At 41.3% G+C, this 26,142-nt stretch overlaps 1 protein-coding gene across 2 annotated transcripts in view; it reads left to right on the top strand.

Annotated features, from left to right (window-relative positions):
• Window positions 1-26,142, top strand: part of LOC129771157 (organic cation transporter protein) — a 58,260-nt gene that overhangs the window by 14,744 nt on the left and 17,374 nt on the right. For both annotated transcript variants that reach the window (XM_055774569.1, XM_055774577.1), the window contains exons 2-3: window positions 22,288-22,449; window positions 22,510-22,955. In XM_055774569.1, the coding sequence (XP_055630544.1) occupies window positions 22,288-22,449; window positions 22,510-22,955 (608 nt within the window). The remainder of the gene's footprint in view (window positions 1-22,287; window positions 22,450-22,509; window positions 22,956-26,142) is intronic.

Below are 26,142 nucleotides of genomic sequence, written 5' to 3'. Positions count from 1 at the left end.
TATGGAAGTACACGAAATCAGATTGGGTGACGACCCTATGAAAAAATTGACAATGCAAATTTCCGCTGATAATAGCGAGACCCGAAATTCCAAACGAAGTGGTTTCACACGCTCGAGTGCTTGGGTCAGCGATTAAGACCCTCCTCGATGCAATAAAATGCGCCACAATGTAGGGAACATTACGAGTTCCAAGAAAACGCGACAATTAAAAACAAGTATAATGTTCGGCAGCGATAAGATCGAGAATACCATATCGATGCACGACGTCGCATCATATTCCATAGACGGGGCATTCATCGTGGCGATGGTGATCGCCATCATTTACTACCATTGGAGGAGAAACACGAAACGACTGCGCGAACTGGAAGGGGCGCAGCGGAGGATCCGACTCGATAGTGTGAATGCTGTATAATCAAACGCACATTTTGTGCTGACATGGAGAAACAAGAAACACCCAAGTGACCTAAGCAATGTAAAATTTAAGGAAATACAGTTCAGTCTAAAACCGACCGTGAAGGAGTTAGTACTTAGTCCGAAAGCCGTGTTGGGCCACTATGGCCCAATACTAACATCTTAATTTTAACGAACAACATTTGGTGACCCCGACGTGATCGCACTTCGAGCGATCACGGACTCGCGAAAGTAATCGATTCTGATAAGTGAAGTGACATTCTCTCCGCGCGCGAAAAAGTGATGCCATTGCATGGCTGTATAATCGGAAAGTGAAGTGACATTGTCTCAGCGCACGGAAGATGTTGCGCCATTAAGTGGCTGAAACCAAGAAAATGAATCTCCCATTCGCGGGAAGTATGGTGTGCCACTGCGTGGCTAAAAATTAACAAAGTGAACTTCCTACTCGCGGGAAGTATGCTGCGCCACTGCATAGTTATTACAATGCGCCACTGTGTGGCTGAAAATTGACAACGTGAATTTCCCATTCGCGGGAATCATAACATGACACTGCGTGACTGTGTGATCAATAAGTAAACTTCGCCCGTGAGCGAAGCACGGTGTGCAACTGCGTGGAAGATGTGTGATAAACACGAATTATTGTGACTGATGTGAAAAATTTGTAAAGATGAATTCTCGACATTCCAACGACCTACTGTATTCCATGTGCTACATGTATATGAGGGATACGGAGGAGAATTTGAAACAGGACCCGCGTCGTACGCGGGAAGAAGCTGCAGCGATAAAACTGATAATATCGCACATGTTCAACTTGGCGGCAGGAGCCGCGGTTATAAACAGATACGAAAGCAGATTTACCACTGAACTAAATAGATCGGCCGAAGCCATAGCCGACTATTTAGACTGGAGCATAATCAATGACCCAGCTAAGTATTTGAGTCAATCAAACAAGTAAAGCGGTTAGTAATTATCAAATCAAATAAACATGACGACAAACGAGGACGATGCCGTTGAAAGCTGGAAAAAGCAGCTAACGGCACTGGAGCAAAGCATTGCTCCGATTATCAAAGACGCATGCAAATTAGCAGAAGACGACGACGAAGTCGAAACATTACTAGTGCAACAAGAAGTACTAACAAGCTTGTACGATCAAGCTTGTGCAGTGATACTGAAAATTGAGGGCCAAACGGGGCCCTCCAAGAGACGGGATGCTCTCCTCCCCGCATATATCAAGTCCAGAGCCAGTTTGGCAAAGAGAATACGGCATGCGCAATCACAGACGAATGAACCGAGTCAGGATGAAGGTTCAAGGCAAGTACTGGATCAAACAATGATCACCGGCAATAGCAAGGCCGATTATTTACCCCGATTGGAGCTCCCGAAGTTCCGTGGGTCAGCCACCGAGTGGCTATCGTTTAAAGCCCGCTTTGAGAAGCGGATTGCGACCCTAAACGAGGATGCAAGCAAATACGCTTTCCTGGCGAAATGTTTAGAATACGAGCCCGCTCGTAACTCCTGCGAAGCACTCGAGAATTCAGGAGTGCCTTTCACTGAAGCCTGGGCCAAACTGGAAGCAAGATTCTACAAGAAACGAATCGCATATGAAGGTTACTTTTACACTCTGCTGAAAATTAAAAGGATACATAAGGCATCGCAAAGAGCGATACTAGGACTGATCGACGCTGTCGATACACTATTGTCCGCCACTCGACAAATAGCAAATGAACAACCTGGCGAACCAGATTGCATCGCCAATGGGTTACTAATATGCTTAGTGAAAGAACGATTGGATGAATCAACACTTTCTAAGATTGAAGAAAAGTTGGACCTCCAGCGCATTTATGTTTGGAGCGAATTCAAAATAGAATTAGAGCGGCTGGCTAACCAGATGACTTGCAAAGTGGCTGCCGAAACGGCACACTCTAGTCATCGACCCCAGCCGAAAGTCGTAGCAGCAATCGAAGGCAAAGCTGCGACCACCAAAGACAAAAGGGAAGCACAGCGGTGCTACGTTTGTCACAATGAAGGACACACAGCATTTACGTGTCCTAAATTCACGAAAATGAGCATCCCAGAACGATGGGAAACTATCAAAGCAGGGAGGCACTGCTTTAATTGCCTCATACCTGGGCACTCAACGAAGGAGTGCAAATCACAACGGAAATGCCAAATATGCAGCACGAAGCATCATACACTACTTCATCGTGGAGACTCTCCCAAGGGGGACGAGATCCAACAATTGCATCCCGAGAAGGATGTCAATCAAGCACAAGCAAGTTCAACGAAATGACTAGCTCAGGAAGAATACGTCTTTCTGGGCACAGCCATAATTCATGTTAAGGGTGAGCAGAAATGGCACCCTCTTCGATGTCTACTTGATTCAGGGAGTCAAGTAGAAACAATCACAGAAAAGGCTGCTCGAAGCCTAGGAACTCCGCAACACTCGGTAAACGTAACCATTAAAGGAGTTAGCGGACAAGCACATGTTAAAAGGGGTATCAAAACTGTGATAGCCTCTCACGCAAGCAACTACAATGAAAGTTTAGAATTGATCATAGTGCCAAAGATATTGGACGATCAACCAAGCACAGCTATTGATGAAAAGGGTATACGGATACCAGAACAATTGCACCTTGCCGATCCCCAGTTTTACAGATCGAATGAAATCGACATTCTCCTCGGAGCGAGAATATTTTTCAAAATTCTAATGCCAGGCCGGCTTAGCGTAGCCAACGGTCTTACGTATCAAGAGTCCAGCTTGGGCTGGATTGCATGTGGGACGCTACGTCACAGCAGCCCATCAACCACTGTATTGTCTGCTACAAGGTGTAGCAGAAATGAATTCGAATTCCCACAGGACGAAATGGCCAAACTCATAGAGAAGTTTTGGCGTCTTGAAGAAGCGTGCTTTCAAGACTGGGAACCAAAGCAACATGACGAATGCGAGGCGGAAAGTCACTTCCGCACAACGTTAGAGATCGCTCCCGACGGGAGATACATTACACGAATGCCCCTACGGGGGGAGCCGTCATCGTTAGGCGACTCTTATCAACAAGCATATAGAAGATTCACGTCGCTTGAGCAAAGGCTCAAGCGGAATGCAGACCTGTACAAAGAGTACAGGGCTTTCATGAATGAATATGAAACACTGGGACATATGGTACCAGTCACCACAGAAGACTTTCACAAAGTAAAGTATTTCATCCCTCACTCGTGTGTGGTGAAACCAGATTCAACATCCACCAAGGTTACGGTGGTGTTCGACGCAAGTGCAAAGACGTCAACCGGAGTATCCCTGAACGATATACAAATCGTGGGACCAACCATTCAAAAGGACTTATTTGATCTGCTAATTGATTTCAAGACGCACAACGACGTGCTAGTAGCAGATATTGCAAAGATGTACAGACAAATTCACATCGCATACACAGACACTTGGTTACAATGTATTTTGTGGCGCGACAGCCCCAATGATCAATTGAAAGCGTATAGACTGACGACTGTCACATATGGTGAAGCGTCTTCATCATTCTTGGCCTGTAGGGCACTACACGAAGCAGCTGAAGATTATCGGTCGGTAAATCCGAGAATTGCCGACACCATTCAACGATCGTTCTATGTTGACAATCTAATGATTGGAGCGTCCAACGCAGATGAACTGACGGAGACGAAACGAGAAATAGAGCATGCATTGTCACTTCATGGATTTCCACTTCGAAAGTGGGCATCAAACAACGCAAGCGTACTGGAAGGAATTCCAGAGAAAGACTTGGAACCATTGATCCAAGTTGGTGACCAAGAGGTCATAAAGACATTGGGGATAGCCTGGAACCCCAAAACAGACGTGTTCCAGTTCATCAGTACGAAAAACATAGGTGAAACGTACGAAGCGCTCACAAAGCGACAGATGGTCTCGAAGATTTTGAGACTGTATGACCCAATCGGATTGATACAACCTGTAATCATTACAGCTAAAATATTGATGCAAGAATTGTGGACTTATAACGTCAGCTGGGACGATGATGTTCCAGATCAAGCACTAAGCTCATGGAAGAAGTTCGAAGCTTCATTAGTGGAGCTCAGCAAGATAGAAATACCTCGGATGTCGACTCCGAGTCATACGATCGCACTAGATTTACACGGATTCAGTGACGCCTCCGAAAAGGCTTATGGATGCGTCATTTACTTACATGCAATCAACTTAAAAGGAGAAGAGAGTACGAATCTCTTATGTTCGAAATCGAGAGTGGCGCCTTTGAAGAAGGTCACTCTGCCCCGTCTGGAACTCTTGGCGGCGGCACTTCTAGCAGAACTAACTGCTAAAATAAAGAGCATTCTGGCCGGTCGAATCTCGTCGGAATATTACTACAGTGATTCACAAGTAGCGCTAAGTTGGATCAAATCTTCAAATACACGTTGGGGAACCTTCATTAGAAATAGAGTGCAGAAGATACACTCCACCACGAATCCAGAGCATTGGAAATATATATCTACGAAAGAAAATCCGGCTGATATGGTTTCGAGAGGAATTCCAGTCAGAAAATTACGCGAAGCAAAACTAGAATTTTGGTTACACGGACCGGAATGTATACGAAGAAGACAATATTATCTGCAGAGCGGCTACGAATACACTGCTGCTGCAGAACAGGAAGAGATTAAAGAACCAATAACACGATTGGTAGCAGCAACAGGAAAGGCATGCGAAGACTTAATCGCAAAATACCCGCACCATCACACTCATGACAAAACAGTAAGACACTTTGCATGGCTGTGTAGAGCCATAAACAATATGAAGAAGGTCAATAAAGACACAGGCATCAGAAACGAAAAGAGATCGGGCCCACTCACCACCACTGAATTGAATGAAGGACTAACACTCGTAGTCCGAATTATGCAAGCCACTATTTATCCAAATGAAGTAGCGGAATTACGAAAAACTGGGAAGGTGCCTACGAAAGGACCTTTCCAGCATCTCAACGCAATCGTCAGAAATGGAGTCATACATGTCACAGGGAGACTCCACAATGCAGAAATGCCCATCTCACAAAAGAATCCAATATTGATTCCCAAATCGCACCCATTTTCGAGGGTAATAATTCAAAAAATACATGAGGATAGATTTCACGCCGGAACAGATCTGGTAATAAACGAATTTCGACAAAGATTTTGGATGAGGGATCTCCGAAGGACCGTACAAGGAGTCATTCAACGATGCATCTTATGTGCCAAAGCGCGGCCCAGACGTTTACAGCAACGAATGGGACAACTGCCCTCGCCCAGGTTAAATGAATCAGTAGCGTTCACTCACACGGGAGTGGACTTATGTGGGCCATTCGAAGTATATCTCAATCAAAAATCGAAATGCAAGACCACAGCATATGCTTGCATCTTCATATGTTTTGCGACCAAAGCAGTTCACCTAGAAGTCGTCGAAGATCAGTCGACGGCAGCGTTCATATCAGCACTTCTCCGTTTCACATCAGTGAGGGGAATACCCGAGGTTATTTACTCCGACAATGGGCGGAACTTTGTCGGGGCCAGCAGAGAACTCAATCGTTTACGAAGAATATATAACAATGAAGTTTTTCAAAACAAATTAGTTGATATTGCGGCAACTCACAGAATAAGATTTTCATTCATTCCACCCCGAAGCCCCAGCTTTGGAGGACTTTGGGAAGCGAACATAAAGGTAGCCAAGCGGCTCTTTAGTGCAGCGGCCAGAGGAGCACAGCTAAACATCATGGAATTGCAGACACTGTTCTACCAAGTGGCCGCAATAATGAATTCGCGACCACTCACACCTGTTTACACGACGCCAGATTCACCGACCGCGATCACACCCGGTCATTTTTTGATAGCACGCCCAATGCTAGCCGTGCCCATCCCTACGCAGAGTGAGGATGGAAGCAATCTCACAACCAGATGGAAACGAGTACAATCGCAGCTCGAACAATTTTGGAGAAGATGGAGAGACGAGTATCTCCACCAGTTACGTGATTATGCAAAATGGACCAAGCAACAAGCCAACGTTAAGGTAGGCCAAATCGTATTGATCGGAGACGATCACCTTCCCGTAGCAAGGTGGCCTATGGGAATTGTCACACAAATACACCCTGGAAATGATGGAGTAGTCCGAGTGGCAGTAGTGCGAACCGCTACCGGAATTTACAAACGCAACGTGCGAACACTTGCTCCTCTACCAGTCGAGGAGCACACCATTCAACCCATTATAGAAGAGTATGACAACACAGCTGATAACGAACAGCAATCTCAAGCCGAAGCAATCGAACTAGAAGACGATCCCCCTCCCCAAGCACCCCAAATGATTTGGGACGGTAGACTACGCCCTCGTCCCAAAGGGGGGAGAAAATGGAAGTACACGAAATCAGATTGGGTGACGACCCTATGAAAAAATTGACAATGCAAATTTCCGCTGATAATAGCGAGACCCGAAATTCCAAACGAAGTGGTTTCACACGCTCGAGTGCTTGGGTCAGCGATTAACCCATTAACGACCAAGCTGTAAAAATTATTTTTTTGACGAAAGCCATTGTTGTATTTTCGATTATTAACGCTAAAGGAACTCCAATGTTCAAGAATTATGTTTTTCCCTTCTTCCATTTTCCGGGAAATGACTGTTCGAAAAATCGAACATTGGCCGAAACCCGCATTTTTTTTTGCAAGTACAAACATACTGCAAACTAAAAGTCACTTCAATTAGCAAATATACGTTATTCATAAATGCATCAATTTTGGATTCCCGGAAGAACAAGAACAGGAGAATGGAGGTCTCTAAGTATAAATCCAAATTAATCCACCTAAGGTGAGATGTGGCATTTCTTATTTCATGTAATTTTAACTTATTACTGACAGGCTTTTTCTTTCAAACGAAAGCATATGCTGTGTTATTTTTATTGTTAACTGTGGAGAAATGTCAATGCTTAAAAACTAGTCTCTCCAATTATCCATTTCCCGAAAAAATCGAACATTTTCCAAAACCTGCAAAGTACCAGAGTACTGCTAAAAAACAATGGCATAGAGGGTTGGGAGGTTATTATTCGGTCCGGCGGAAGAATATTCACCCAAACAATCTCATAAGGATCCTCGTTGCACGTATTGATCATTTACTCCAGCTCCTCCACAAAAGAAATTCTACGGGCCGCCATCACCTAATGTTGTTACGGACAAAAAATCATACAGATTTTCGATAATATTTGCTAAATTAATCGATATTTGCAAACATTCACAACTGAAAATGCAAAAAGAAATGAAAAACCTTCCGTCTTCTAAAGTAAACAAATCAAAATGCGCAGCGGATGTTAGATGTGTTGGTGTTGATTCAGCAGAAAAAAAAATGTTCGTTATGGCCAACGTTCGATTTTTCGAACACTAAATTTCCCCGGCTGTTATTTTCCTGTATGCGGCTCAATCAAATGATTTTCGCTCTATATCACAATGTATGTTCTTTTATCAGAGCAGTACTGTAGAAAACTTCACATATTTTTGTATTTTATTGGGGTTTTTAATGGAAATTGAAAACACCTTCCAAACATACTTGCTTTAAATCGAATTTATTATCCAAAAAAGTTACTCAAAATTGTATGAAATCGATATAAGTGATAGCTAATAAATTAAGCTATCTTTTGGTGCAAAAACATTACCATAAGGTTCCTGTCCAAAGACATGAAAAATTATCAAAGTTGCTGTTCGATTTTTCGAACGCTTGGCCTAAAATGGGTTAAGACCCTCCTCGATGCAATAAAATGCGCCACAATGTAGGGAACATTACGAGTTCCAAGAAAACGCGACAATTAAAAACAAGTATAATGTTCGGCAGCGATAAGATCGAGAATACCATATCGATGCACGACGTCGCATCATATTCCATAGACGGGGCATTCATCGTGGCGATGGTGATCGCCATCATTTACTACCATTGGAGGAGAAACACGAAACGACTGCGCGAACTGGAAGGGGCGCAGCGGAGGATCCGACTCGATAGTGTGAATGCTGTATAATCAAACGCACATTTTGTGCTGACATGGAGAAACAAGAAACACCCAAGTGACCTAAGCAATGTAAAATTTAAGGAAATACAGTTCAGTCTAAAACCGACCGTGAAGGAGTTAGTACTTAGTCCGAAAGCCGTGTTGGGCCACTATGGCCCAATACTAACATCTTAATTTTAACGAACAACAGGATATTTTGCTCGTCTCGACAGTGACTGAAGCCGAGACGAGACGAGACGAATTGCTCGTCCCGTTTTCTGGAATAGGGCCCATAGTAGCTACATGTATGAAATAAGCTTGACCTATTCACCTATAGTCCCAATTTAAATTTTCTCATGCGTACAAAAACGTAGTAAGTAACACAAAACGTTTCGATAATGAGCTTGATTTAGTTGGAGTGGAGAGCCACAAAAGAAACCTCTTCAAGAGCAGAATGTGATGAGGTATATCAGCTTTAGTAAACAGAACAGTGTAAGTCGTTATTCACCTATGACCACTTTGCCCCCAAACATCAAAGCGATTTCTATGCTAATTATTCGCTGAGATTAAACAAAATATCTGTTTACCTCTCCTAGAACATGTGAACAGCCGTCCAAACTAATGATTTGTCCAACACATCAGATTGAATAAACAAAATTCCACTAGAAATTCCTTAGATACCATGCGAGCAGGACTATGGCCGAATTGCTATCGAGAAAGTAATTTCTGTTTTTATTTATATTTTGCGACAGCTCTACTGAAGTACAGAGTGACTCAAAAGTCATCAAATGCTTCAAACATGAGCTTGAGCTTGAGCTTGGGTAGACTGTACAATTCGTAGTTGCTCTCCGTGATTGACCTGAACCAACCAAATTGCACACAGAACACTCAGAATGACGCTTGGGACTAGCAAATCACTTTCGTTGTGCAATTTTCGGTGATTCGAGCTTTAAATGGTCAATAACGACGCCGGCCACGTCCTTACAGTCACCAGGGGAAGGGAAGGAATATTAGTATGATATTCGCCGCCCGAAGGCCAGAAGGGTCGCCTCTATAGCGTGGTTCCCTAGCGTTTATCATGGGAGGGATAGTTGTTAGTGGAGAGAGGTAAGAATCAGGATTCACTGAGGTAAGTGATGTGATTATGTGAAAATTTCGAAAATCCTATGTGTCTCAACGCGCGCCAGAAATTATCTCTAGGTATCCTGAGAAGGAAAACCTGCAAAATTGATTGGACCGACTATATATTCTATTATTTATTGCACGTATTTTTTATTGAAATCCAATCGTGACGGCGGAGAGTTTTCTTTGGGAAACCTGAGAAGGTAATCGAGAGAACAGCTCCAAAACTAATAATTCTAAATTCATCACGCGTCTTCTTTATCGACCTCCAATCCCGACGATGAAGAGTTGTCTTTGGGAAACCTGAGAAGGTAACCGAAGTCACGAGTACTATTTATAGAACTCCTATAACGATGGCGGAAAACTGTAGATTTCAAATATTATTTCCTGAAGCTGAAATTTGTAGTCTCAAACTTCAGATTGAAAATTTAAATATCGAATTCCGAATACCAAATCTAAAATACTCAATCTCGAATTTTCAATCTTTTAAATTTTATATTTCAAGCCTATGTTTTAATTATAAATTTAATTTAAAAAAAAAATAATTTAATAAATTATAAATTTTTTTAATTTCAAGTTCTAATTCCGAAATTTCATTATCTCACATTCTATTCTTGCCCATCTTGCATTGTGCTCCCCAAGGGTTCGGCAAGTGAGCCAGCAGCTACCACATTTACACACATTTTCTATCTCACTCTCATTCTCAAATAGTTCCCTCTCCGGAAAAGCTGCCAATCCTTCCTTAAGGTGAAGGTGGAAGCTAGCCACAAATGGCTGCCACAATGGCGCTCATTTCTTTCATCTCCGTCCCTCACCCTTCGCCCGAAAATCAATAATTTCGCGAAACAGTGTGAAGAAAATTATCGTTTTCGCACACTTCCCATGGAGTAATATCAACCAAAATTCAATCGATTACTCACAAGATATCAAATTTTCATCTGCTGTCGCACTGTATAGTGAAAAACGTCGGAAACCTCGAGCAAGTGCTCTGAAAGTTAAATTTTCATTTTTCAATCTTCGGCAATGGTTTTGTTTGTGTTGGTGAAAGCATCGTTATTTTTTTGACACTGATGCCAGACAACATCATCGAAACAGCTATCAAAACCACTCAATAAAATGTTATTCCTGAGTCATAGCCTTTTATGTCATGAAAATCAATAGAATAAAATTGTGTTGATATCAATACAGATATTATTTTTACGTTTAATGGGTCTATAATGTAAGTTTTAGCAACTTTAACATTGGGTAAGAAAATTGTATTGCAGAGCTCGGAACACTGCCACGGCTGCCTATGCTTTCAAAAACAATAAACGGAAAAGTATTACATTCAATCAAAATGTCTCAGCCAACGAAGAGAAGGGTTAAGGTTCTCCAACGTGAATATGTGAAAAGAATACGACCAACGAAGGAAAATATTGAGGAATTATCAGCATCGAGTTACTATGCGGTAGAGCTTGTTAATATCAAAAGAGCCCCAATTCGCATGTGTTATAAATTTGCACATGTTACGCTCGCGTATAATCAGAATTTTACTTCATATGCAAAAATACCCCTTCTATATATTTATGTTTGCAATTGGCTTGGTTCATCGGAACATATCGTTCATACATTTAACTTCAGTATTGAATTGTTATTTTTTTTTCAAATGTATTCAAAGACTCGTGTCAATGAAGCGCCACACAGTCTGATAAGTGAATTGATCTATTTACATGTGCTTTGCTTTTCTCTCACAAACACTATTACCCCATTTTTACACGTGGTTTTACCTATACTACTACAATGGCTAGCTTCCACCTTCACCTTAAGAGAATCACATTCATTAATTCTAATTAGATTCCTGATGGAGCTGAAGGAAAGATGAAAAACAGAGAGACACTGGTGCTATTCGATTATAAGCTCTAAAGAAGTTAAGTAGGATTGATGTATGGATATAAAAAGAAGTAATATTATACAAAGAGTAATAAAGAACTTAGCTGGGATCGTTGTCAACTGATCATTCCTGCAATCCACCCTATAGTGATACCTGCACTACCGAACACACAGGCACATACTTCGCCCTAGCAATGATAAAAAAAGAACACATACACATACACACAAATGGAAACAGTCCGATAAAGCCAAACGAAATCTTCGCGTCTTCGCATCACAAACAATTGCTTTATTCGGAGACCATTAACTTTTAACTGCCTAGTGAATCCTAAACACACTCGCGAATTTATGGCCAACCGCTAGAATCATACTCAACGATCAGCAGAGAAAAACGCGTTCGAACATGTCTGACGAAACTAGAAGAACCAAACGAGGAGCGAAGAAAAAATGCGTCTTTTCCCGACGACTGCCCGAACGAATCTCGTCATCAAATGCTTCAAACATGAGGTGATTATCAATACGGCTTCCATAGTCAATAGTTAAACTACCAAACAAGCAGGTTACCACTTTGCCCCCCCCCCTGACCATTAAGCAACTCAAGCACGACATGTGTCGAGTTGCGATTTCTTTAGACTATTTTGACCGTCCTTTTATTTCCCAATGAAAATGACCAATATACTCCAATATTTCCTCATTCATTGTTGGCCCGGGTTTGGAAGATCTTTCGCTTGGCTTGCTTGTCTTAATTCTCCTTCTTTAAGTAGCAAATGTTTAGTCGTTTGATTTTAACCCTCCTGTACTCGCGTGCAAAATCATAGCTCGTATACTCGTGCACGGTGTCACAGACCGAAAGTTGAGCTTCTCTGCAATATTGCTATTGTGTATTTTTTAGGCTTCATTGAAGATGGTGCAATTGATGGAAAAAAACTCAGGAAAAAATGTTTTCTCCGTCTGCATTCAGTTTAAATATTCATCTAATTCAGCCTCCTCAAAACAGAGTATTTTTTCTGTTATAAATTAAAAGTATGCAACTGAATATGATTTATGGAAGTATAAAGGGCTATAAAATAACATAGAAACGTATTAATCGATTGTGGTTTCATTGGAGTAAAAATCAGAACATACCATAACGGCATGGTCGAAACAAACATATTTTTTACATTTCATGCAGTTGTAGCGTGTTTTTCGGGTCTTTTATGGAAGAGAAGAATGTAAAACGACCTACTAGATGATTACCAAATGATAAAGGTTCTGGAATATAAAGTTTGCATATTTCTAATATTCTTTGTCTCTGTATTCTTGGTAAACTAAGAATTAATGCTTTTTTAGATTGGGCATAAAAAGATTATATAAAAGGATTTCTAGGAACTTACTTCTTTTTCTAGTTTTTGTTTTCTTATCCATATTGTTCATTATAAAAAAAAATATCCCAAAAACTGTAACTGTAAAAAATAATCATAAGCCACCGATTAGTTTATGGTTTACTGTTTACAATTCTTCCATAAGTGAAATTCTTTCACAATTGTGTATACGTGTGACCATTGTATTTAGCGAATAACTATACGAAAGTCAAACATTTGTATTTTGCCTTTGCACGTATGAATCTAACGACGAATAGTTAATATATGGATCCGTTCAATCCTTTGACGAAAGGGACTGAAATCAAATGAGAATAGTTCGGTAATGATCTTATGCATTATATTCAATAAATATTCCACGCAACTAACATTCATTTATACATTTCATTCAACAATATTCTAGAATATGAAAAAAGTCACTTGTCCAAGAAAGTTACTCCTATACTCGCGTCGGTGTCTCAGACCGAAAGTGTTAAAAAAGTGACACACGTCTCCTTCTTACCAACACATGCGATGCGCTAAACGATGACGAACGACGAATAACGAAGCTAGAGAGAATCGCAAAGTCGTAGTGTTGATATTTTCTGAGAAATGAACAAATTAATGATTTCTCGGTCTCTCAGACCTATGCGCGAGTATAGGAGTGTTAACCCCTTCCCGTATTATTTAATACGTCACACATCAAGTGATTTCACTACTCTGCTGAGCGTTCTAGCGCCCTATGTTATGCAAGTACACCACGAGTGAGACTCGATGTTGTACGGGAAAGGGTTAACAAAACCTTTTGAATGGTCATTTCGAAATCAAGAAAAATTACCAGTGCATTGAGTTTGGTCACAACGTTACCCCGAGATGGTCCTTTGGTTCGCCTGTTATAGTAAATTGGTTTCGCAGCATTATAATCAGCACTCGAGTTCCAACAGTCTTTTTAACATCACACCTGTGTGGCTCAGAAACATATCTCAGCGATTAGTTGAAACTGCGAAAAACGAGTAAACAGATTAAGCAGTTCTCAAAAATATCACACACTGTGGATTCTCAGCAAAATCATGTTATCCTCATAAACCCAGAGAGATGTCTAGAAACCGTATGGATACGGATTTTGACGTAGGACTACGTCTTTGATTTGTATATAGGGGGTCACTCTACGAAAAAGGTAACGGAAAATTAAAAGATTTCAAATGCGTATTACGCAGAAATGCTGTTACGATATATCTTATATACCATTAGACGGCAAATTTCAGTAGGAAAGTTTAAAGAGCCAAACTGAAGGATAGTGTAATGTAGTGTAGTGGAGTTTACAGAGAGAGGATTAATGAAATGGAGGAAAAGGGGGGAATGAAGAAGTTTGAGATGTAAGTTAGGAAATAAACAATCTGGCGTAGTGGTAGCATCCATACCTCTCACGCAGAGATCGCGAGTTCAATTCTCACTCCCGACATTCTTCCAAAAATGGAGGTAAAAGTGACGAACCAGCCGAAATGTGTTGAAAATCACTATAATAGAGAAAAAAAATTGTTCCAAAAGGCATCCAAAAGTCGGTCATCCTTAGCACCTGCGCGATTGTCCGACAATTCCTCGGTCAGGACTAAAACAGCACGAGCATGCAGATACGTGCATTCCGCAGAACCTAGACCCCCTTTGGCATTCAGAAGTCCGGGGCAGGTGAAAATTCTGGCTAGGTTCGCCTAGTTAAGAAGTGAGATAAGTCTGCAAAAAAAAAATAAATAAAAATAAACATTGTAAATAGAAGATGTACGATTTTTTGAATATTACTGAGCAAAATAACGAATAATATATGCATATTTCTCTTGTGGAAGTTTAAAGTTAAAATTATTTTTTTGTTGTTAAGAAACTTGAAGTTTCCTGAATCTGGTTTGTGGATGTTCTGGATTTTCGGCCAAAAATTTGTTTTCGAGGTGACACCAGATCTCGACGTTTTATACATTTTTAAGTCATTTGGCATTGAAATTTTTTTTTCGATTTTACAAATTTCCTTTACCTCCCCCCTTGAAAGATTTCCGAGGATTAGAAAATTAAAACTTCGAGCGCTTTGAGGCACCCCTAAATCATGTCCGATTGAGCTGAAACTTTGAGCAGATATTTTTTTTGGACCAATAAACAAAATGTACATGATCGGTTTTTGAAATTTGACATGACCATTTTCGCTACCACCCTAGTATATACACTCTGTCCAACTTCTATAAGACCAGGTGATGACCTTGCTGCTTTGTGTCTTTGTAAACAAACAATGCTTCAATTTATATTCTAGTATACCATACACTGCATGATTTTCATAAGTGTGTGTGTGCAAGCGCTGAACTTTAAAACATGTTTTCGTATTTTTCAATTGTAAAGTTTCTATAAGACCAGTTATATTTTCCGTTGTTTTAGTTGTTTTGATCAATAAATCTGGAAAATGCCGAAGGGAAAAGAGCTAACGGAGACAGAAGAAAGACAAATCGATGCATTTCACCAAGAAAATGTTGGTATCAGAGGAATAACTCGTCGGATTGGACGATCCCATCAAGCTCAATTATTTGGCAAATCCTCAAGGATACGGTAAATCGTACGTAAATCGAAGCTCTCTGACCGAGAAAAGCGGGAAATAGCTAGAACAGGTTCGAATATCTCAAAATCGCATGTGCAAATGAAGCAATATTTCAACTACTCAACTACTCGGGTGACAAATCCTTAAATTTTGGTAAAAAATCCTTACATAAAGAGGGCTTAAAAGGTTAAAGATCCTCATGTGCACCCGTGGCCGAGTGGTTAGCGTCCCACACTATCATGCCGGGTGTTCGGGTTCGATTCCCGTTCTGGTTGGGGGACTTTTCGTCAAAGAAAATTCTTCCGGCTTGCACTGTGGTTACGCGTATTCTAGAGCTTGCCACTCCAGAGTACATTCAAGGCGTGTTATTCGGCATAGAAATCTCAACCAAGTATTAATGAACGACGCTAGTTAATGAATACGTTGAGACGGCAAAAGTTCCACAGGGAACGTTAACGCCATTCAAGAAGAAGAAGATCCTCATTTACACCATCTCATATCGGAAAACGTCTAAGTTTTGCCAACGCTCACATGAACCGACAGTGGGACATGGTATGTTGTGACAAAGAATGTTTCCGCAAGAATACATTTTGCTGTATACCATAACGAAAAGTTCTTCGATGTATAGGTTATCTTCACTGACGAAAAAAAGTTTAATTTGTATGGTCCTCATGGTTTTAACGGGTACTGGCGTGATTCACGGAAGAAGGAACAGTATTTTTGACGTAGGACTACGTCTAACCGGAAGATATAGGGGGTGAAATGGAAATCTAGGCACTGAACAAGTAGGAAAAAATGCAAGATTTGGAACGCTTATTACTCGAGCATTTCTCAATAGATCGCAAAGGTTTTTGCATCAATTGATAGGAAATATATCTACGCATCTATCATAACGAATAACATTTCATTTTTCTTGAGATAAATAATTAAATAATTGTGAAATATCAAGCATTGTCAAAATGCACTATGTGCCCATTTTTGATTGGTCCATTTTGTGCTCCTCAAATCGTACCGACCAAAACGGGCAACCAGAGCAGCAGCGAAATAGAATGAAGCACGATTGGAAAGGAAAAAGAAAAAAATGAACGAAACATTGGTCGCAGTCTCACACATGCGTAATTCTCGAGCCAGCCAGTCAGCTTAAAAATCTCCGCTCCGCTGCCGCAACGATCATTCTCATTCAAACCGTACACCACATCGGTTCGCATCACAACACATCAACAAACCAACCCAAGCAGCCATGTCTGGACATGGTAAAGGAGGAAAAGTGAAGGGAAAGGCAAAATCCCGCTCGAACCGTGTTGATCTGGAGTTCCCCGCAAGGGTAGCTAGGCCGAGCGCGTTAGTACCAGTGCACCAGTCCACCTAGTCGGCGTTATATAGTTTCGGCCGCCGAAGTGATCGAGTTAGCTGGCAAAGCTGCTCGCGACGATAAGAAAACCCGCATTCGGAACAGAACACATTCGGTTCGGTGGACATCAAGACAACAGGCAGTTGCAGCGAGTGGCGAGTGGCAAACGCAATCGCAAAACGGCATCAGGTAGCAGAAGAAAAAAGTTTGTTCTTTTTACTTTGGTGGCAAATCCAGAACAAGGCGGCATCGAGGGCGTTCGAAATGGTTTTTTTTCAAAACCACGAGTACAAAGTTTTCTAAATTGGAACCATTCCATAAAACAAGGCGCTTTTCAGGGCCATTAAACCTTCCAAAAAAGAGTTTAGGAAATACAGTTCAATGCTTTCTAAAACATTATCCAAAATAATAATAAAACACAAATTGATTTTTTCTTAATTTGTTTGCCAGGATCTGACGAGTATGTGAATTTGGCAGTTGTTCTGAGCTTATTGATAGTTGGGGACTTTCCTGATTATTCAATTTTCACCAGTTCTTAAATTGTTTCCAGATTGAAAGTACAGTAATTTACAATTAGTTCGACATTTAGCTAATTGGACGGACATGTAATGCGACTTATTTAGTTGGACATTTGTGTACATAGAGATCCAAATTATAACCCCGCATTGAAAGTCGACACTGTCCACTGTCATCGCAAATGTTCCATTACAGGTTAAAATCGCCTCCAATGCGACACTGAGTGGCGCTTCGGCACGTCGCATTGAATGTAATTTACTGTACAACATGTCACAAAGCTGGATGGGAAGAAATTTTCCAACTGTGAAAGCTGTGGCGAGTGGCAACAAATCGCTTAACAGGAAGGTTTAGCCGAACAAGATGGGGATATCGAGTGATAACAAAACAATAAACTCTTTAGATTGAAGATAATTTTGTGATCCTGAAAAGGACCCTTTTTAGCCTGCATGTGAATCCAACGAGCGAACAAATCGTAATAAATGTATTTTTTTGCAATCGCTCCCTTTTAACGCTCATTCGTTCGTCTCGTTGGACTCGCCCCTCTGGCTGAGTCTGCCGATTTGTCTCTATCCTGTGAGTGTGTACCGCTAGAGTATAAAACACGCGGACCCCAAAAAAATATCTTATTTTCTTTCAAACCGTAAACCCGTGTGGTTGTACGGCATCGGCATCGTGGACGTAACAAAGGAGGACAAGTTAAGGAAAGGCAAAGTCTCACTCGAACCGTGCAGGTCTCCAGTTCCCTGTTGGTCGCATTCACTGATTGCTCCGCAAGGGTAACTAGGCCGAACGGATTGGTGCCGGAGCACCAGTATACCTAACAGCGATTATAGAGTTTCGGTCGTCGGAGTGCTCGAGTTGGCTTGCAAAGCTGCTCACGACAATCAAAAAACCCGCATCAAGAACAGAGCAGCTTCGGTTCGGCGCTCATCAAGGCAACAATTAGTTTCAGTGAGTGGCAAAGTGTTTCTCCGGCACGTCGCATTAAATGTAATTTACTGAACAATATGTCACAAGCTGGATGGGAATAAATTTTCCAACTGTGAAAGCTGTGGCGAGTGGCAAACGCAATAGCTAAACAGGAAGGTTTAACCGAACAAGATGGGAATATCGAGTGATAACAAAAACACAACACCAAAGGTTCTTTTCAGAACCATCAACATATTCATAAAGAGTAAACAGTAAACTAATCCATTTTTCAGGTAGATAGGTAGGTATTCACGTAGGAGAAGGAAATAAAACAATATATTTAAAATATATATTTAACAAAAGCTGTCCCCTTTGTATAGTCCTACGTCACTCCGGTTATGTCCCCGACATTACCCACCCGACTTTTTTTCAACCAGGAATTTTGGTGGAGGCTCGTGCACGGTTTGGGCGGGATTCTGTGATTTTTTTTGGACTGGTCGGATCGCTCTCCAGACTTGAATCGGGTTGAAAATCTTAGGGGGGATCCTTGTACGCAGAATCTACACTGAGGGAAAACGGTACACCACGATTGAAGAGCTCAAGGTCGCAGTTTCGGGAAAATGGAAGAATATCGAGAAATCCGTTCAGCAGAATTTGGTAAGTAGTATTCCAACACGAATTTTCAAGGTTATTAGTCGAAATGGCAAGGTTGCCAATTATTGACATGTAAAGGGCGAACACGAAAAATCAACCAAATTTTGCACACTTCCTCATTGATGTGTATTGTCTACATGCTGTCAAACTCGATCTCGTGTTTTTCGATTCAACGAAAATGGAGGTGAATCAACGCGAGTCGAGAGAACAAATTCTTTCCAAACACCTGGAATTTCCTGACATGTCGCATCGGCAGTTGGGAAAAATGTTAAACATCCACCATTCAACCGTCTCCAGAAGTTGAAGCGGTTCCAGGAGCGGTTGACGTTGGACCACGGCAAAGGAGCTGGAAGAAAACCGGGACCGGAGAACAAAAAGACGGAGGGAAAGGTGAAGCGGGCGATTAAAGCAAATCCCAACGTCTCAAGCCGTGATTTGGCTAAAAAGATCGGCATGTCGCAGAGCTACGTCAAGAATGCAAAGAAGAGAGCTGGACTACATACATACAAGGTACAGAACTTCCCAAACCGCGATGAGCGGCAACAATCGACGGCTAGAACTCGGGCACGGAAGCTCTACGAGAAGATGCTAACAAGATGGCTGCTGGCTGCCGTGTGATGGACGACGAAATGTATATAAAAGCCGATTTAAGCACATTCCGGGGTTGGAGTTTTTCACCGGCAAGAGCAAGTTCGATGTGGACGACAAATTTAAGAAGAAGAAAATGTCGAAATTCGCCTCCAAATATCTCGTTTGGCAAGCCATCTGCTCTTGCGGTCTGAGGATTGAGCCTTTCGTGACAAAGGGCACATTAAATGGCGAGATCTACAAATCTGAGTGCCTCGAGAAGCGCCTTTTGCCGTTCTTGCAGCAGCACGACGAAGCTCCGCCATTTTGGCCAGATTTGGCATCATGCCACTATTCTAAAAGTGTCCTGGAGTGGTATGAGGCCAATTCTGTCCATTTTGTTCCAAAGGACATGAACCCGCCAAACTGTCCGGAGCTGCGCCCGGTGGCAATAATGGTACTGGGCAATAATGAAGCGGGAACTTCGGAAGAGCAAGGAGACAGTCAAAGACGAGAAGGACATGTTAAGAAAATGGAAAAAAAACGGAGAAACTGGCACCGGATGACACTTTAAAGACTTTGATGCCCAAGCGAAAATGCGTTCAATTTTACACTCAAGGCTCCATCGATTAACTTTTCTTTTGATTTTTGAAGTAAATATATGCATAAAACTATCCTAAAATTTTGGTTTGATTCTAAACATTATAAGAAAATTGGCATGACATTTTCGGTGTCGCAATAATTTCGTGTTCGCCCTGTAAATCAGCCGACCGTTTTGAATTTTTCATTGATAATGCGTATGAATTTTGAAGTGGTCTTATAGAAACTGGACAGCTGAAATTATCATATTTAAGCACAATCAGTAAACAAAAAACTCTTTTGAACGAAACTGACGTTAAATATATTTTATTCTAAGCATTCAACAATATATGAATGTAAAGGGTGTGTCACATCAAATTGCATCACGGAAAAAACGCTGTAGGAATTTAATTTATAGGAATTATATCTTCAGCTTTCGCTTATAATCAGATAAGAGTGTATAGATCACGTTGGCCATGCTTCACTGTCAATTGTTCGTAAATTTGGAAAAATGTCGTCGAACGAAAAAGAGCGTCGTGAATTAATCCTGTGCACTCATTTCGAGAATCCGGAGTTGTCACATCGGGACATCGGTAAGATGCTGGGAATCGTCCAAGTATCGTTTTAGTACTCTGCTGACCGTGGAAGCAGAGTACTAAAACGATACTTCGAGAACCTAACCATCGACCGGAAGGTGAAGAACGGCAAAAATGGATGCTCCGTCAGTGAAAAAGATCACAAGCGCGTAGTTAAGCAGTTTAGACGTGATCCGAGAAGTTCGGTCCGGGATGTCGCCAATAAGCTGAATTTGTCAAGTTCATTCGTCCAGCGGATCAAGCAGCGGGAGGGCCTGCGTACATACAAGGTTCAGAAGGCTCCTAACCGCGACGAAAGGCAAAACATGGTGGGGAAGACGCGAGCCCGGAAGCTGTACACCGAAATGCTGACGAAGCCGCATTGCCTGGTAATGGACGACGAAACCTACTTCAAAGCGGAATTTCGTCAGCTGCCGGGCCTGTTGTTCTTCTCCGCAGAGGACAAATTCAGCGTTCCGGAGGAGATTCGCAAGCAGAAACTATCCAAGTTTGCCAAAAAGTACATGGTGTGGCAAGCGATCTGCTCTTGCGGAAAGCGGAGCGCCCCCTTCGTGATGACCGGCACGGTAAACGGGCAGGTTTACCTTAAGGAGTGCCTACAGAAGCGCTTACTACCACTATTGAAGCAGCACGAGGGCCCGACCATCTTCTGGCCGGATCTCGCTTCGTGCCACTATTCAAAGGACGTGTTGGAGTGGTACGAAGCCAACGGGGTCACCTTCGTGCCAAAGGAAATGAACCCGCCCAACGCGCCGGAGCTTCGCCCAATAGAGAAATATTGGGCAATTATGAAGCAGGCCCTCCGGAAGAACCCAAAAATTGTCAAATCGGAGGCGGACTTCAAGAGAAAATGGATTTCTGTTAAAAAAAAAACTACAACCTGATGTTGTACAGAACCTTATGGAAGGGGTAAAGAGGAAGGTGCGAGCATACAGGCTTGGACTCGAAGTATGAATAAAAAGAAAATGCCAAAAGTTGTTTAATAGTTTTCATTTTACTGTCTAAAATTTTCAAAAGGATCGGTCTACTGGGCGAATTTCTACAGCGTTTTTTCCGTGATGCAATTTGATGTGACACACCCTTTATCTTGTTAAAGTTCTAACTGTTTGTGTTGCAATGAAATACAATCAGGGTGGTCTTATAGAAGTTGGACAGAGTGTATATATAGTTACAATTTGGTAAGCAAACTGGATTTTATTTACTTTTATTTCAAGAGTTATTGGACGACAACAGTTAGGTACGCACCTTTGCCCCGCACTATTCTACAGTACAAAGCGCCGACTGGAGATAAACGTTGTACCGTAGAAGGACTGAAGAAAAATATGTCCCATTGAATTATCTGTTGTAAGTTTCTGTTCATCGTCCATTTTTTTCGATGCATACTTTCTCCTGTAAACGATAATGTATAAATAAATCAACCTTGACTAGCTGCGTAGGCTGTTGAAACATTACAGATAGTGATCGTATTCATCTGTTTCAATCAAACGCTTCTATAGAATCTAAGATTTCTGTCTCCTCGCGCTCCATTCCATGGTGTCTGTTTGTACAAATCTGTCATAATATAGCCACAGCTGATAGCTTTGTATGTTTCGCTCGGACGCCATCGACGCCGATGTTATCGACGAGGTCGTCAATCTGTGTTATCAAGTCGAAAAAAATCGATTACGATTATGAAACTGCGTATCTTGCATACATAACATCTGCTGTGACTATTCAAAGTTTGACGGCGTCTATTTTCGATCAACCTAGGGATGAAAACATTATTGACCTAACTGAAAACTAAATTAAACTCGTTTTGCTTGTTTCTTTTCTCCAGGACACTGTTCATCCTATGTCTAACACCAAACATCCTCAATGGTTTCCACGTTTCCTCGTACGTGTTCTTGGGTCAACTTCCCGAGAACTACTACTGCGTCGTTCCAAACCTTCTGCAAAGTGGATGGACTCACGATGAAATACGAAACATCTCTACAAACAGGTATAGTAGAAAAAACCCTTGCATCAAATCACATTATTTACCATAGTTCAATCTGCGCAGTGGCATCGCAAAAAATGGAACCTGTACAATCCTCAACTGGGACTACAACCGGCTGGCAGGGATGAACTATCGGGACGCACAGCAATACCTCTCGGGGCAGCCGAAACCCAGCGAGGTGTCCTGCCTTGGTTCCCCTGGCTTCGAGCTGTACTACGAGCAGAAGCCCGGCTACTCAATCGTGCCCGAGTGGGATCTGATCTGTGAACGAACCGCGCTCCGATCGACCGTGCAGGTGGCACTATCGATGGGAAAGTTTGTGGGCGCCTCGACTTTTGGTGTCCTCTCGGACAAGTACGGACGGAAGAGTAGTTTCACAATCGCTGCCACACTGTACGTGGTGGCCAGCTTGCTGACCACGTTTTCGCCCTTCTACATCCTACTGCTGCTGGGACGAATCGGGCTTGGAGCGTCGGCTTCCGGAGTTTTTTATCCGGCGTTTGCATTACGTAAGTAATGTTTTGTTCTGTTTGTACCGTGATGTACCGTGATGCACTGTGATTCGATTTGCTTTTTTTCTCCTTTTTTTTTGACGTGGGACTACGTCTAACCGGAATATATATGGTGGAAACCTAAACACAGATAATGCAGGAAAAAATGAAATATTTCGAATGCTTATAACTCGAACATTTCTTAATAGATCGGAAAGGTGTTTGCATCCATTGATAGAAATTATTTCTAACACCTCTTCTGTTGGCCAATTCTGGACGTTTCTGATCAGACGCTAGCTTCAAACGGTCCATTCGTTGACAGTAGAGATCTTCATTTGGTGTATTGCACTAAAAACATTTGTTTTAGATTTTTTAGATTTTTTGACGTGGGACTACGTTTAACCGGAGTATATGGGGGGTAAAATGAAAACCTAAACACAGAACATGCAGGAAAAAATGAAAGATTCCGAATGCTTATAACTCGAACATTTATTACTGGATCGGAAAGATGTTTGCATCAATTGATAGGGAATATTTCTACGCATCTATTGCAATTAATAAAATGTTACTTTTCATTAGATAATTGAATAACTGTAAAATGTTAAGCGTTATCTAAACGTTCTAACTACCTCGTTTTGATTGGCCCGATTTACGGTTTCCCCAACACAGCTATCATAATCAAGCAGACTTGGGGAAATCGGCATTGCAAATACATGAAAGTATGCGGACTTTTGTTCTCACCGAAATGTGTTCCCTAACAGAGATTTCTAAACCAAGCAGTGTTGGGGTAATCGTCATTGCAAATAAATGAAAGTTGGGATATTTTTCTTCCGACTGAAATGTGTTTCCCAACACAGACTTCAGAACCAAGGTGTCTGAGGAAATTGGCATTGCAAATTCATGCAAGTCGGGGGCAGTTTTGTTCCGGCTGAAATGTGTTTCCCCAACACAGACTTCAGAACCAAGGTGTCTGAGGAAATTGGCATTGCAATTTCATGCAAGTCGGGGGCATTTTTGTTCCGGCTGAAATGTGTTTACCTAATACAGGCTTTTAAACCAAGGTGTCTGGGGAAATCGGCATTGCAAATACAGTAGAACCCCGATTTTCCCCGATATAGTCTGGCTAGGTAACCGCGAATAACGAAAATCGCGGGTAACCACACCGGTCAGATAATATGAATGTTATGACCAAAACAAAAAACAAGCGCCTACGTCTCACTGACAAATTTTGGGAAGCTGTATAGAATTACTATGGAACTCGCTTTCGCGGAAAATCGGGGTTCCACTATAAATAACAACTGCGAGTATGAATACTCGCTAGCCTTTGTGCCGGCTGGCAGGGATGAACTATCGGGACGCACAGCAATACCTCTCGGGGCAACCGAAACCCAGCGAGGTGTCCTGTCTTGGTTCCCCTGGCTTCGAGCTGTACTACGAGCAGAAGCCCGGCTACTCAATCGTGCCCGAGTGGGATCTGATCTGTGAACGAACCAGAATATGTTTCCTTAACGCGGTCTTGTAAACTTAAGAACCTGAAAAAAATCGTGCAGACATTAGAGGCGAATAAACTTTCAAGTTTGAAGCCTCTATAGTATAAAAAGTAGAAGTTGAAGTTGTAGATTAATTCAAGCCGGGGGTACTTCTGCACCCGTATGTTTTTTTTGCACTCCGAAAAGTGTTTTCCTAACACGGATTACAAAAGCGGGTACGAACACAACGCTTGGCGCGTTTATTCAAGATTTCATTGAAGGATATGCCTTCATATCTTCTGCTCACTGAAATTATGGCACTGAGTGCCTGTGTACGTACACTTGAGAGATGCAAACTTCAGAGGGAAATGTAAAATAAAAGAATCGTTTGACAATTCTTCCGTTCACATATTTTTTCCTAGGCATCATAACAAACGTAAAAGGACTGTCATTAAATTTACTTGTAACGAAGGACATAATTTATCACAATGCATGAATTGACCTTACATAGCATTTATTCAATTTCTTTACTCACAAAGCAAATATATTGAATTCGATTGAATTGTTTAATTAATACAAACCAATGAGGACTAGGTAAGCTAGTCCCACGTCAACCTTGCGGTTATATCATAGATATAACCCACCCATTTTTTTTCAATATGGAATGTCACTCTTACAACAAGCCTAAATTTTAAATTTTGTGATCGGTATAACGCGAGATATTGATCACTGAAGCCAGTTACCGAGAGAATAATGGATAACATTTTCCCCAACCTAATATGTAGCAAAAATCATTGCGTGGCACATATTTTCAATTTTGATATATTGAACATACCCTAACAACAGAGCTTAATTGTTGGGTAATGTAGACTCGTTCAGCTGGAGAGAAAATCTGTTGGTCTATAGCAGGGGTGTCTAAACTTTTGGGCCTTACGGGCGACTATTTGTTCAAATGTAAGGGTGGGTTTAGACTAGTGATATATTCGTGTAAAGAAATATGATGAGATTTATAGAAATCGCATCCACCGTTTACACTAGTGCAAACTATAATGATAACTATAATGAATATATTCATATTTTTAGTGAATTTATTCACCTGAAGTAGAACTGCATCCAACTTTAGTGATTTTTCACCAGTGAGAAATTCACCAGCGTTTACATATGCTTGAATTTATTCTATGCATCCTATATATATATATATATATATATATATATATATATATATATATATATATATATATATATATATATATATATATATATATATATATATATATATATACCTCGGAGGAGTGTATCATATATATTCTCACCCGTTTACATCTATTTTCGGGCGAACAAATCCATCTATAGTTATAAATCTCCCTAATGTAAACTCGCTGTAAGGCTGCGGTCTACCAACGAGACTGCGTCAAAAAGTCATTATAAAATGAAGGTAGTACCCGACGATGAAACAAAATTTGAACCGTCCTGTACTCGCGCGCAGAATGGGTCATACTAATAAATATTCAATGATAAATTACTCTATAAAATATGAATAATTATCGATTACTAAATAATTGATAAGTAATACTTCATTATCTGTAAAGCTTCCTCAACCAATATCGTTGATTTCTTTAAGGAAATTTTCATTCATGAACAAACAACGCATTTGTTTTCCATAAAAAAAAGGACGGGTGGGTAATGTCGGGGACCTAACCGTAGTGACGTAGGACTATACAAAGGGGACAGCTTTT

This window comes from Toxorhynchites rutilus, chromosome 1 (genome assembly GCF_029784135.1).
Source record: "Toxorhynchites rutilus septentrionalis strain SRP chromosome 1, ASM2978413v1, whole genome shotgun sequence".
NCBI classification, from domain to species: Eukaryota; Metazoa; Arthropoda; class Insecta; order Diptera; family Culicidae; genus Toxorhynchites; species Toxorhynchites rutilus.
Note: the sequence above shows the minus strand (reverse complement) of the source record. Positions and strands in the feature narration are given on the sequence as shown.